Source organism: Sinocyclocheilus rhinocerous, unplaced genomic scaffold, assembly GCF_001515625.1.
Source record: "Sinocyclocheilus rhinocerous isolate Xijiao unplaced genomic scaffold, SAMN03320098_v1.1 scaffold834, whole genome shotgun sequence".
Lineage (NCBI taxonomy): Eukaryota > Metazoa > Chordata > Actinopteri > Cypriniformes > Cyprinidae > Sinocyclocheilus > Sinocyclocheilus rhinocerous.
The window spans coordinates 1,448,917-1,461,811 of NW_015645089.1; the positions used below are offsets into that span (position 1 = coordinate 1,448,917).

Below are 12,895 nucleotides of genomic sequence, written 5' to 3' on the forward strand. Positions count from 1 at the left end.
GGATGGGAATATGCATGGAAATGATATGCAGATGAGGTTATGCATAGTAAAACTAGGCGTTGTAATCTCCATATATGGTGATTTCGGGGAGGAGACGGGGTGGAAATGCACGTACGCACAATCTTTCTCTGACTGGGATTTATAAAAGGATTTTTGCGCAGGTTCTGGCGTACGAATGGTTTTATAAATCTGAAAACTTTTGTGCGTACGCAGAATCTAGCTTTCGTGCGTACGAACACTTTTAGGATGAATTCTACGTAAAGTTTTTTAAATGAGGCCCCTGATCATTTTGTCTTATCCAAACAATGACAAGAAAATGCATGAGCAAAATGTAATTTTACATTCACCAAATGTAAAATATACTATCGCTCAGCTCTAAGCTGCTAAATTGTGGACAATTAGGCATTAAAGTATTATACTGTAAACATTGAAATTATGAGACTCAGAAAAAGCTGCTTTGAACAAAGTGTATTGTGAAAAGCATTCTATAAATGAATTGATCTGACTTGGGAATGTAGATATTCTATTCTAATATGACAAATAATTATAATAAATAACTTCCCACTGTTTTACTGTTTCAGTGATTTGGACTGGTCATGGTTTGAACCAGAATTTCTTGTCACGAGTTCTGTGGACACATACATCTACATATGGGACACAAGGTGAGTGTGGACAAAGAGTGCATGATAAAGGTCTTTTCCCCCCATATTTTACGCTTTTCTTTTTTCATTTCCAGGGACACTCGAAAGCCAACCGTGGCTCTGTCTGCTGTGGGTGAGTGGAAAGACTCATCAATCAGTTTATTTATGCAACGTCCATTCTTTTATTTATTGTTTTCATTTTGTCACATTTCCTCTGTATAATAGCTGGAGCCTCTCAGGTGAAGTGGAACAGACGGAATCACTATTGTCTGGCGTCAAGTCATGATGGTGATGTCAGAATCTGGGACAAGAGGGTGATTGTGAATTCATGATTGTAAAATCATCATTAGTATCAGTTATCAATGAATCAACCTTTGCTTGCCTGTTAATCCGTCTGCTTACTGTTCTGTGCTTCAGAAACCAAACACTGCTGTGGAGTATGTAGCCGCCCACCTGTCAAAGATTCATGGTCTGGACTGGCACCCTGATAACGAGTACATCCTGGCTACTTCCAGTCAGGACAACTCTGTTCGGGTGATTAGAATCGCAATTGTTGATCATATTGTTCACATTCTGTTATTCTGCTGCAGTTTAACTTACACTTGATTCTGTGTCTATAATGATTTACTCCAAAAGTTCTGGGACTACAGACAACCGCGGAAGTACCTTGATATCTTGTCATGTCAGGTGCCTGTGTGGAAGGCCAGATACACGGTACGGTTTGAACCATTATTTAAATATTCAGTTTAGGTATTATCATTTTTTTTCCCTATGTAAAAGGTTGCTGTATTGTTATTGATGTTGTGACAGTAACACTACCAGTCAAAAGTTTGGAATAATTAGTATTTTTTTATGTTTTTGAAAGATATCACTCATGGCCATCAAGGCTACATTTGTTTGATTAAAATACAGTAAAAAACTGTAACACTGCGAAATATTATTGCAATTTTAAAATAACTGTGTTATATTTGAATGTATTTTAAAATCTAATTTATTCCTGTGGTGGCAAATCTGAATTTTCAGCATCATTATTGTAATATTATTATCATTTTATTGTCCTCATTTGTAAGTCGCTTTGGATAAAAGCGTCTGCTAAATGACTAAATAAATCAATAAATCATTACTTTAGTCTTCAGTGTCACATGATCCTTCAGAAATCATCAAATACGCCGATTTGCTGGTCAGGAAACATTTTGCATTGCAAACATTTTTGCTGGTTATTATTTTTGTGGAAACACTGATTAACATTCATAATAATAAAAATCATTATTAATAATTAAGCATTAAGTCAGCATATTAGAATGATTTCGGAAGGATTGTGTGTCACTGAAGACTGCAGTAATGATGCTGAAAATTTAGCGTTTCATCACAGGAATAAATTAGATTTGAAAACATACTCAAATAGTTAACAGTTACTTTAAATTGTAATAATATTTAAAAAAAAATAATTTTTGGCCAAATGAATACAGCTTTGGAGAGCATGAGAGACGTCTTGCAAAAACAAAACATTCTTAATTTTTTGTCCAGTAGTGTACTTTCCCCCCTTACACTGGCATCATGTATAATTCTTGTAAACATGAAGTAGCATATTATAAAGTACTCACTGCGCCCTCTTCCTCTCGTTCTGTTCAGCCTTTCTCTAACGGCCTGGTTACAGTGATGGTTCCTCAGCTACGGCGAGAGAACAGCCTCCTGCTGTGGAGCACACTGGAACTGAACAGTCCTGTTCACGCATTTGTGGGCCACGACGATGTTGTGCTTGAGTTTCAGTGGAGGCCGCAGAAAGAAGGTGAGAGGAGAAACCAGTAGGTGGCGATAATTCTGTGAATGAGTGCTTCATTTCGACTTTAAGAACAGACAAGTGTTATTGTCTTCCACTGTCCATTCTGTATTTTAGGTTCCAAAGACTGCCAGCTGGTCACATGGTCCAGAGATCAAACCCTGAGGATATGGAGAGTAGATCCTCAACTTCAGAAGGTGATGCTCAGCTGAACTCAATCCTTTCAGTACAGCTGGTGGCTTTATGTTTGAGACTGATGGGCTCATGTGATCTGTAGCTGTGCTGTGCCAATGACATCGTGGACGAGTTGATGGAGGGCTTGACTCTCACCACAGAGGCGGAGAAAACTCTGAGGTCCCGAGACTCTGAACCTCCACTCAGCCCTGGATTCACAGCAGAGAACTCACAAGGTGAAAAACGGATAGAATAGACAGAAATCTGCACAGAAAGTAGATCGGATTTGATGGATTTTTATGACTTGAAATGAGTCAAGAATTATGTACTGTATAACATCTAAAAGTATGCCTGTCTGTCTATATCTTATACATGTTATAATATGTTTACTTTTGTCTATACTATTTTGTTATATAATATAGACATAGACATACTGTACGCTGCCATTCAAAAGCTTGTGGTTTTTAAGATTTTTTTTTTTTCTAAATCAGCATATTAGAATGATTTCCTAAAGGATCATGTGACACTGAAGACTGGAGCAATGGCTGCTTAAAATTCAGTTTTGCATTAAGCAAATAAATTCTAATTTAAAATACATTCAAATAGAAAAAAGTTATTTTAAATTGTAATAATATTTCACAATTTTTTACACAAGTTTTACTGTATTTTTGATCAATTAAATGCCGTCTTGGTGATCATAAGCGACTTCTTTCTTATTCTTCTTTCGCCTCCAAACTTGAATGGTAGTGTGTAGAATGCAATATATGAGATGTACATAAAGTAAATTGTAATCTGAATTTTGTAGATTTGTAACTAATATAAAAAATTTATTTTGGGTTAAAATTATGGATTGACTATTTTTGTAATTATGATTGATTATTGTTCATCCCATTCTCCATTTATGGTGGATGTTCCAGTCAGATCCTAGTTTTATTGAATATAAATTACTGTCTGTTCACAGATCAGTTTGATGGCCCTCAGTCTGGCGGTAAGAATGACGTACCAGGTTTGCCTCAGACTCTGCAGCAAGAGTTTTCTCTAGTCAATTTACAGATTCGCAACGTCAATGTGGAGGTCAGTCACTGTGATTTCTGTAAATCTGGTGCAAGAAGCAATGTTTCAACTAAATAATTAGATTAATTGTCTGTTACGTGGAGTGTCATGTTGCAGAATTCTAATAAATGGCATGCAGTTCTAACAGTTCAACATAAATAAGACAGTGACATTATTGTTCTTGTAGATGGATGCTGTCCACCGCAGTTGCTTTGTGTCGGCCGACTGCGGAGCCAGTCGCGTTCGTCTCGTGGTGAAGTTTCCTGCCCAATATCCCAACAATGCAGCTCCATCTTTCCAGTTCGTCTCTCCAACAAACATCTCGTCTTCCATGAAGACCAAGATACAGAAGGTTGAAACTCTAAAACCCATCAAGCTATCCTTGACATTTAGTCAAAGCTTTAAACAGCAGCGTCATCTCTTTTGTAGATCCTGACTGATACGTCACTTCAGAAGGTGAAGAGAAACCAGAACTGCTTAGAGCCATGTGTTCGACAGCTGGTGTCTTGCTTAGAGTCAGATGGAGTCATGGTGAGTGAGATTTACTTTTGTACTCATCATTTTATTCCAACACATTTCCCGAATGGTTTCCATGCTCACCATGATGAGGTTTTAAATCACTGTCTACTACTGGATGTCCAGGAGGACGGTACGAACCCTTACGTGCTCACCAACCCGGTGACTCCTGCACTTCCTGCTTTCCCTCGAGTAACCAACACTTACGGCTCGTACCAGGACTCCAACATCCCCTTCCCACGCACCTCAGGGGCGCGCTTCTGCGGGACAGGTAGCCTGGGATAAGAGCCTTTGTATTGTTTTAATTGTTGTCCATTATGCATGAAATAGATATTTCGTTCATATATAAAATGAAATGTGGAAAAGATTATATACATACACTACTGATGAAAAGTTTGGAATAATAAACATTTTTTTTGTTAAAACATTAACATATTTTTAGTCTCACATGCTCACCAAGGCTGCATTTGATCAAAAATACAGTAAAAACAGTAATATTGTGAAATATTATTGCAATTTAAAAGAACAGTTTTCTATTTGAATATATTTAAAAATGTAGTTTATTGCTGTGATCAAAGCTGAATTTTCAGCATCATTACTCCAATCTTCAGTGTCACATGATTCTTCAGAAATCATTCTAATATGTTGATTTGCTGCTCAAGAAACATTTCTTATTATTATCATTGTTGAAAACGATCATGCTGCTTAATATTTTTGTGGAAGCCGGTAAGTTTGGGGTAATTTTTTTTTTTAAGGAATTCATACTTTTATTAAGCAATGATGCTTCCAATTGATTAGTAAAGATATTTATAACGTTACAATGATGTTATTTATAATGCTACAAATAATGTATCTATTTCAAATAAATGCTGTTCTTTTGGGGGGGGAAAAAATGTATCACGGTTTTCACAAAAACATTAAGCAGCAAAAACTTTTCAACACTATTAATTATTGAGCACCAATAACAATTAATGATAATTGAGCAGCAAATCAACATATTAGAATGATTTCTGGAGGATCATGTGACACTGAAGACTAGAGTAATGATGCTGAAAAACTTTAGCTGTGCATCACAAGAATTCATTGCATTTTAAAATATATTCAAATAGAAAATTGTTCTTAGATTGTAATGATATTTCACAATATTGCTGTTTTTTTGTTGTTTGTATTGTTGATCAAATAAATGCAGCCTTGATGAACATAAGAAACTTTTTTTTTTTTTTTTTTAACATAAAAAATATATGTAAATGAAAGACATAAATTTCAACTTAATTTGCCTATTAGGTTCCTTGGTTTATTTCACTCGGCCCATAACTATGCATCGTACGGTCCCTCCTACTGAACCTACTCCCAGGTGAATATTCAATCCTGTTTGTTTGTTGTATCTGAAACATGGCATGTTATGTTATATTATTATTTGAATACAGTGGAAGCCAGTTTAGCACGTGTCATAAGATGAAGTCTCTGTGTATGTGCAGGTCTCTGTCAGCTCTCTCGGCGTATCACAGCGGAGTGATGACGCCCATGAAAATGCGAACAGAGTCTCAGACCACCCTGAGGTTGTACAGCGGGAGCCCAACACGCACAGACAAAGACCAAGTGTCCATATCGTCCTTTTACTACAAAGAACGGGTGAGACTTGTCACACAGGACTGAACTTAGTCCTTGGAGGAAGCTTGTATAAGCAAATTTATATTCGGCAGCCATAGTTGGGTAGTTAGGATTTTATTTTATTTTATTTTATTTTATTTTATTTTATTTTATTTTATTTTATTTATTTTTTTTAATTTTATTATTATTATTTTATTTATTATTATTGTTTATTATTATTTATTTATTTATTTATTTTATTTTTATTATTTGTTGTTTTGTTTTTGGGAGGGCTCTTAAAAAATGAAATGGCCCTGTATGTTTGCCTGTCTGCAGAAAGTTTTACACATTATTTCTAAAATGTGTTAAACTTTCAAGAACTGACTGTATTGTTCCTCCTTGGTTAAATAACATGTTTTTCTACTTTTTGTTCATTTCTGAGTTGTTATTCTTGCTTTTCACATCCCACCCATCCTAACCCTGTTCAAAAGCAGCATTTTCACAGTTCATTTTCACTGTTGTTCCCTGTGCTGTCTTTCTCCTGTTGAGTTTTGGTGGCATGTGTCCCTCACTCTTGTTGCTGTGGTCTGTTTTATCCAATCAGAAGCCCCCTCTGTCTGCTCCCCGCCGCTGGTCTGTGCAGACTATTCATGACTGTCCGGTATTGACCTCCGCCCCTCCCTCCCACTTATTCTCTCTCTCTCATCGACTTGCTCTAATGCCAAATGTTTTGTTGCTTTAAAGCGTTTCATTCACTTGCGGTCATACATTTCATGTATGGCACATCACAGCTCACCATTTTGCCCTAAATTTTCTCTTTTGAAAAAATTCTGTACTAATTTAGCAGGTGGTTGCAGATCGTAAAAATGAAAGATCATCCCTTTTTTCTCTCTTTCTCATGTAAATGATGCTGTGTGTAACACTGTAACCCATCAGTTTGTTAACAAAAAATGTACAGCAAAAAAATAGAAAGAAAAAAATATATAAGTATATTCATATATAAGTATATCGATTAATAAATACAATATATGCATAAATAAATTATTTATTATTATTTTAGTACTTTTTTATTACTTTATTAAAGTGTAATTAAATATTTGACTTTTAATTTCACGGCTGCTACTGAATATTTATGGTTAGTAGATATTCTTGATTTACCCACCTTTGGCAAATAATTTTAGACCCTAATAATATTTCAAATTAAGCTCTAATGTCTATGTTGATCTTAACAGCTTAACAGTTTTTTAGTGCATTTAACAAATATGAAAATATGAAAAAAAAAATATATATATAAATAATTATAGTAATTCTAATGATAACATTACATGCATAATAATAATGATTTGTAATTATATTCTCAAAAGGGGTTTTCTCATACTGACAACCATAGGATTGATTTATTTTGATCAGAAATGGACTGATCCTGTTGTTTGTCATTATCACGGTGTTCAGAAATCCCGCCGCTGGAAAGGCAAGCGAGAGGGAGGAGACTACAGCAGCAGACCCATCAAGCTGGCTGGCAAAGTCATCATCCAGGAAATCTCGTGTCTGCTTCCTGTGCACAAAGCCCTCGGGGAGACATACGTGTATGTTGTGTTTTCTTAGACAGAAATGCATTCCGGGTCATATTTAGATGATATCTGTCTCGTTAGTAACAGTGATAACTTGCAGCATCAAATGCCAATACTGTGACATTCTTTTGTTCAAATGTCATCTTGATCCTCTTGATCTTCACCTTAGGCTAAATGTTAATGACATACAGGACACTTGTCAGAAGAATGGGGCGGCGGCCTTAGCAGTGGGCCGCAGGGATTTAGCAAAGGTATGTGATATCAGTCAAGTGTTTGGAATAAGATTTTTTTTTATGTTTACGCCAGAATAAACACAAAATATACACTGTTACATGAAAGTAGTGTGATAAAATCACCTACATATAATGTACTACAATTCAAAAGTTTGGGGTTGATAGGATTTTTTATGCTTTTGTGAAAGAAGTGTCTCATGCTCACCAAGGCTGCATTTATTTGATCACAAATATAGTAAAATCAGTAATATTGTGAAATTTTTTTTTTTATTTGAATATATTTAAAAATGTAATTTATTCCAGTGTATATCAATAAATTACATTTGAAAATACATTTATTATAAGTTGTAATAATATTTCACAATATAAATTTTTTTACTGTATTTTTAATCAAATATATGCAGCTTTTTAGCATAAGAGACTTCTTTCAAAAACATTAATAATTCTTAATTATTCCAAGGTTTTGGACCTGTAGTGTATGTGTGGGCATGATTTGCGTACAAGCCGTTTATACAGCTTTTTTCAGTTCCACATGCTATGTCCCTAAGGTATGGGCGCTTGCTTCGGCAGCCACAAATCTTGACCTCAGTCCCAACCCTGACCCTGATGCTGGAACTCCCTGGGCCAAACACCCATTTGGGCGACACCTGCTGGAGACATTGTGAGTTGCAGCTTTTAATCGGTGAAACCATCAGAACATTACATACAGTACAGCTAGAATTTATGAACGTGTCCTCGTTTTCACATGATCTTTGACTCTTTCCTCCACAGGCTTGAACACTACAGTCAGATGAGTGATGTTCAGAGTCTGGCCATGTTGTGTAGTGTGTTCAGAGGTCACGGCAGTCCTCAGGAATATTTCACGCTATACGGGCATCAGCAACCTCGACCGGCGATCTTCACGCCACACCACTCCCGCTACGTATGTTTGTAAACCTAACTCATCAGTGTTTGGATTCTGTAGGAATTCATTGTCTTTCAATTAAATTAGGATCAGATTCAGTTGTATATGTGACCCTGGACCACAAAACCAGCCTTAAGTGTCATTTATTCGAAATTGAGATGTATACATTATCTGAAAGCTGAATACATAAGCTTTGCATTGATGTATGGTTTGTTAGGATAGGACGATATTTGGCCGAGAAACAACTATTTGAAAATCTGGAATCTGAGGGTGCAAAAAAATCCAAATATTGAGAAAACTATAATTTTGACCCATACAATGTATTTTTGGCTATTGCTACAAATATACCCCAGCGACTTAAGACTGGTTTTGTGCTCCAGGGTCACATATTTCTTTCTTATGAAAGATATGTTGGAAATATTCATGTTTATCAAAGAGGTTGCTTTCAGCTTAATATCTGTGACATGCATCTGTGTTTATTTGTTTGTTTTGTATTATTAATGCTCCTTAGCCCAGTTTCACTTCCAGTTCTGTCACATCCGGGTCATGTTCCAGTACTTCAGACTCTGCAATCACTCCGTGGATCATGGGTGAGCGATCATGAGTTTATTCATAGATTACATTTCAGTGTTAAGTGTTTATGAGAGAATCATCATGTGTAGTTCTGCCACACCAATTTTTGTATGACACAGCTGTGTGTATGTTTGACTTTTCAGAGTTGCCTATTGCTTGGTTTAATGTTTTTTGAATGACTGAAATATTTCTGATATAAGAAAAATCTGTGATATGACTAAATGCTGGTCAGCATTCGTCAATATGCAAAACGTCAAAAGTTTGGAATAATTCAGATTTTTAATGTTTCTGAAAGAAGTCTCTTATGGCTGCATTTATTTGCTAAAAATGACTAAAAACAATACATATTTATTAGGCGTGTAATTAATAAAATAAATCAATTCATTATAATAAAAAATAATAATGATTGTTTTATTATTTATAAATAATTATAATAATTATGTATTGTTATGTGGTGTGTGATTTAATACAATTAATACATTTCAGATGTTGATGATGATATTATTATTATTATTATTATGCATGTAATAAATAATATTAAATTATAGTAATTCTTAATAATATAATAGTATTTTAATTGTTTTTATTAGAAATTATGATAACAATTATTTTAATAATAATAGTAACATTGTAAACATTTACTATACTATTAATATTATTATTTATTAATAATAGAACAATAATAATAATAATAATCTGACCAATTGATTAATTTACTAATATTATATTTGTATTATTTTTCTGTGTAAACTATCAATACTATATATTTACTGATTTCCTATAAATAACATTAATATTGTTTTCATAATTAATGAATACATTAATGCCCAATCTGTTTCACATTCATATTACTCACCCAAAATGCAATTTCTAAGCTATTTTCAACGGTAAAAATTCACCAATTCCAGATCCCAGTTGTTTGTGTTTGTTTTTCCCTTACAGTTGCATGTGTGTCTTCTGCAAATTTTTTTTTAATAATTCAGTTGAATTGTACCAAAATGATTCCGCATCATGACAAAATGTTTTAGTTATGAGTCTGTTAGTAATAGAACTGTTAGAGCAGACATCTCCATACCTTCTGATCATTGTTGTAAATATATGGATCTTTCCTCTTTCAGTTGGACGTGAATCAGAACATGCTCCTCCCTGGGGAGAATCGTCTCCGGATGACTATCGCTATGCAAACCAGATATACACCGACCCCCGAGAACGAGAAAAAGAACAACACGACATGAACAAAAGGTGAAAGTCCTGTTCAACCAGTGACCCTTACACACATCGCATTAACACTGCATCCCGAAACTCTAAAGAGGTCCTTCTGATCCACAGAATACTGGACCCCTCCAACTCCTGGCAGTTTGACGACTTCAAGAAGTGTTACGGTGAGATCCTGCACCGATGGGGCATGAAGGACAAGAGGGCAGAGGTGCTCAAATTTGTCTCCTGCCCTCCAGAGCCACACAAAGGCATAGGTAAGTTAAAGAAACAGGGTTCCAAACAGCTTCTGGGACAGACTATCAGACCGCCACAGAAAATGGTTTTATCTCATTACTCAGTTTGTTACAAAAAACAAAAAGTGCATTACAGTGTTTAAGTGTGATGCACTTATAAGAGTGTGTAGAAGTAGATATGTGCATCTTGTGTTGTTGTTAAAGCACTTATAATTATTTTACAGATAATATGAGATGTAAAGATGTTTAAATTGTAGACAGTTCTATAAAAGCAACAAAAAGTGACAAAAAATCCTACCTAAACAGTAACAATAACATTTTTTATTATTATTGTTGTTGTTGTTGTTGTTGTTATTATTTGGTGTATAATTAATACAATTGATATACAATTTATTAGACAATTATTGTTATTTATAAACAATAATTATACTAAAAAGAATTATTATTAATAATAATTATTAGATTAATTATAATAAGAATGATTATAATACTAATTTATTAATATATTAATAATGATTTATAATTCAATAATTATAACAGTAATAATAATAATTGGTGTTTCATTTCTAATAGTTATTAATTATTATGTTGGTTTGCACAAAAATATGAAGCACAACTGTTTTCAACATTGATAATAATAATAATAATAATTGGTATGTAATTAGTACAATTAATAATAACAATTTATCAGATTATTATTGTTTTTGTTATTTATAAATAATAGTAATAATAATTATAATACCTTTATTATTATTACAATGTTATTATTTAATATATTAATAATGATTTATAATTTAATAATTATAACAGTAATAATAATTGGTGTTTCATTTCTAATAGTTATATTAATTATTATGTTGGTTTGCACAAAATATGAAGCACAACTGTTTTCAACATTGATAATAATAATAATAATAATAATAATAATTGGTATGTAATTAGTACAATTAATAATAACAATTTATCAGATTATTATCGTTTTTGTTATTTATAAATAATAGTAATAATAATTATAATACAGTTATTATTATTATCATTACAATGTTATTATTATACCAATTATTTACTAATTGCTTATTTTTTTAATTAATTATATTATTCTTATTATTAATGGTATTAATAATAGTATTATTAATGTTAGAATATAATTGTGATAGTAATAATAATTGTTGTTTTATTATTTATAATATTTATATTAACTATGCACAAAAATCTTAAGCATCACAACTGTTTTCAACATGAATATGAGCAGGAAATCATGTGAAGTCTTGTTATACTTTCTAAACTGTATGCTTTACATTTATTCTGGTGCAACCTTCCTTTGTTTGATCGAATCAAAACTATTTTCTGTGATAATCAATAAGCATTCCTTTAAGGAGCTAAGCATTTGTCTCACATTTCTGGAATGTCGATCAATGTTGAACTCTTGAACAAATGTTTAACACTCACGTTTAAGAGCCTGCATCGTGTCTTTGCTCTGGTACGCAGAGTTTGGCGTTTACTGCTGCCACTGTCGCAGTCAGGCCCGCGGCACCCAGTGCGCCGTCTGCAAGCGCTTCACCTTCCAGTGCGCCATCTGTCACGTGGCTGTACGCGGCTCTTCTAACTTCTGCCTGAGCTGCGGCCACGGAGGACACACCAGTCACATGATGGACTGGTTTCGCTCGCAAGAGGTCTGTCCCACCGGCTGCGGGTGCCACTGCCTGCTGCAAAGCACTTTCTGAACAATAAAAACATCGAGATACGCCTCAAAACTCTTAGTACTGTAGCACCTCCTCGGTAGAGAAACATTGAGGAACATCAGCATCATTCGGGACTGTTCAAGTGTAATGTTCTAACGAGGAGCTGCAAATATCAACCTTATAATAGGTCAAAACCAGCCTATTAAGTGAAATTGTTGTACAGTGCTGTTTGTGCACTTTTATACCTGACTGTTGATTTGAGTAGAGCTTATATTTGCTCTATAAGGTGCCAAGGAAATCGATCTGTGAAACAAAAAAATATTTTTTTCCAAATGTGTATGTTGATCGCCCTTTTCAGTTGAAAAGAAGATTTAAAAAGTTTTGTTTCCCTTCAGAAGAGAATTGTTGTGTTTTGAAGGATTAACAATGTACAGTATGTGTGCCATAAAAATATTAATAAATCTGACAATACAGTGATTATTGCTTCATACGCCATTGCTGGAACTCTCTTTTATGAAATGTGCTCATAAAAGTGAATTAACTGTCATCACTACCTCATAAATAAATTGCATATTGCATTTTTAACTTAACGAATAAAGCAAGTAAGATTGTAACAAACTTGTTTACTATGAATTTCTGTACTGATTATGGTCAACAGCAAATTTTTGAATAGCTTCTTATCATTTTTTCATTATATTAACCCACAGATATCAAGAGTCAAATTGAC

At 34.0% G+C, this 12,895-nt stretch overlaps 1 protein-coding gene across 2 annotated transcripts in view; it reads left to right on the top strand.

Annotated features, from left to right (window-relative positions):
• Positions 1-12,778, top strand: part of LOC107705794 (WD repeat-containing protein 59) — a 14,943-nt gene extending 2,165 nt beyond the window's left edge. The window contains exons 5-27 of one of the 2 annotated variants that reach the window (XM_016509248.1): positions 582-662; positions 737-774; positions 867-955; positions 1,059-1,175; positions 1,278-1,355; positions 2,274-2,430; positions 2,539-2,618; positions 2,699-2,831; positions 3,557-3,669; positions 3,836-4,000; positions 4,078-4,179; positions 4,291-4,435; positions 5,449-5,518; positions 5,643-5,796; positions 6,359-6,415; positions 7,207-7,340; positions 7,495-7,576; positions 8,107-8,219; positions 8,330-8,480; positions 8,974-9,052; positions 10,154-10,277; positions 10,365-10,507; positions 11,975-12,778. In XM_016509248.1, the coding sequence (XP_016364734.1) occupies positions 582-662; positions 737-774; positions 867-955; positions 1,059-1,175; positions 1,278-1,355; positions 2,274-2,430; positions 2,539-2,618; positions 2,699-2,831; positions 3,557-3,669; positions 3,836-4,000; positions 4,078-4,179; positions 4,291-4,435; positions 5,449-5,518; positions 5,643-5,796; positions 6,359-6,415; positions 7,207-7,340; positions 7,495-7,576; positions 8,107-8,219; positions 8,330-8,480; positions 8,974-9,052; positions 10,154-10,277; positions 10,365-10,507; positions 11,975-12,210 (2,641 nt within the window). In that variant the 3' untranslated portion in view covers positions 12,211-12,778. The remainder of the gene's footprint in view (positions 1-581; positions 663-736; positions 775-866; positions 956-1,058; positions 1,176-1,277; positions 1,356-2,273; positions 2,431-2,538; positions 2,619-2,698; positions 2,832-3,556; positions 3,670-3,835; positions 4,001-4,077; positions 4,180-4,290; positions 4,436-5,448; positions 5,519-5,642; positions 5,797-6,358; positions 6,416-7,206; positions 7,341-7,494; positions 7,577-8,106; positions 8,220-8,329; positions 8,481-8,973; positions 9,053-10,153; positions 10,278-10,364; positions 10,508-11,974) is intronic. The other variant, XM_016509249.1, reaches the window with a different exon arrangement.
• Positions 12,779-12,895: the final 117 nt, after the last annotated feature.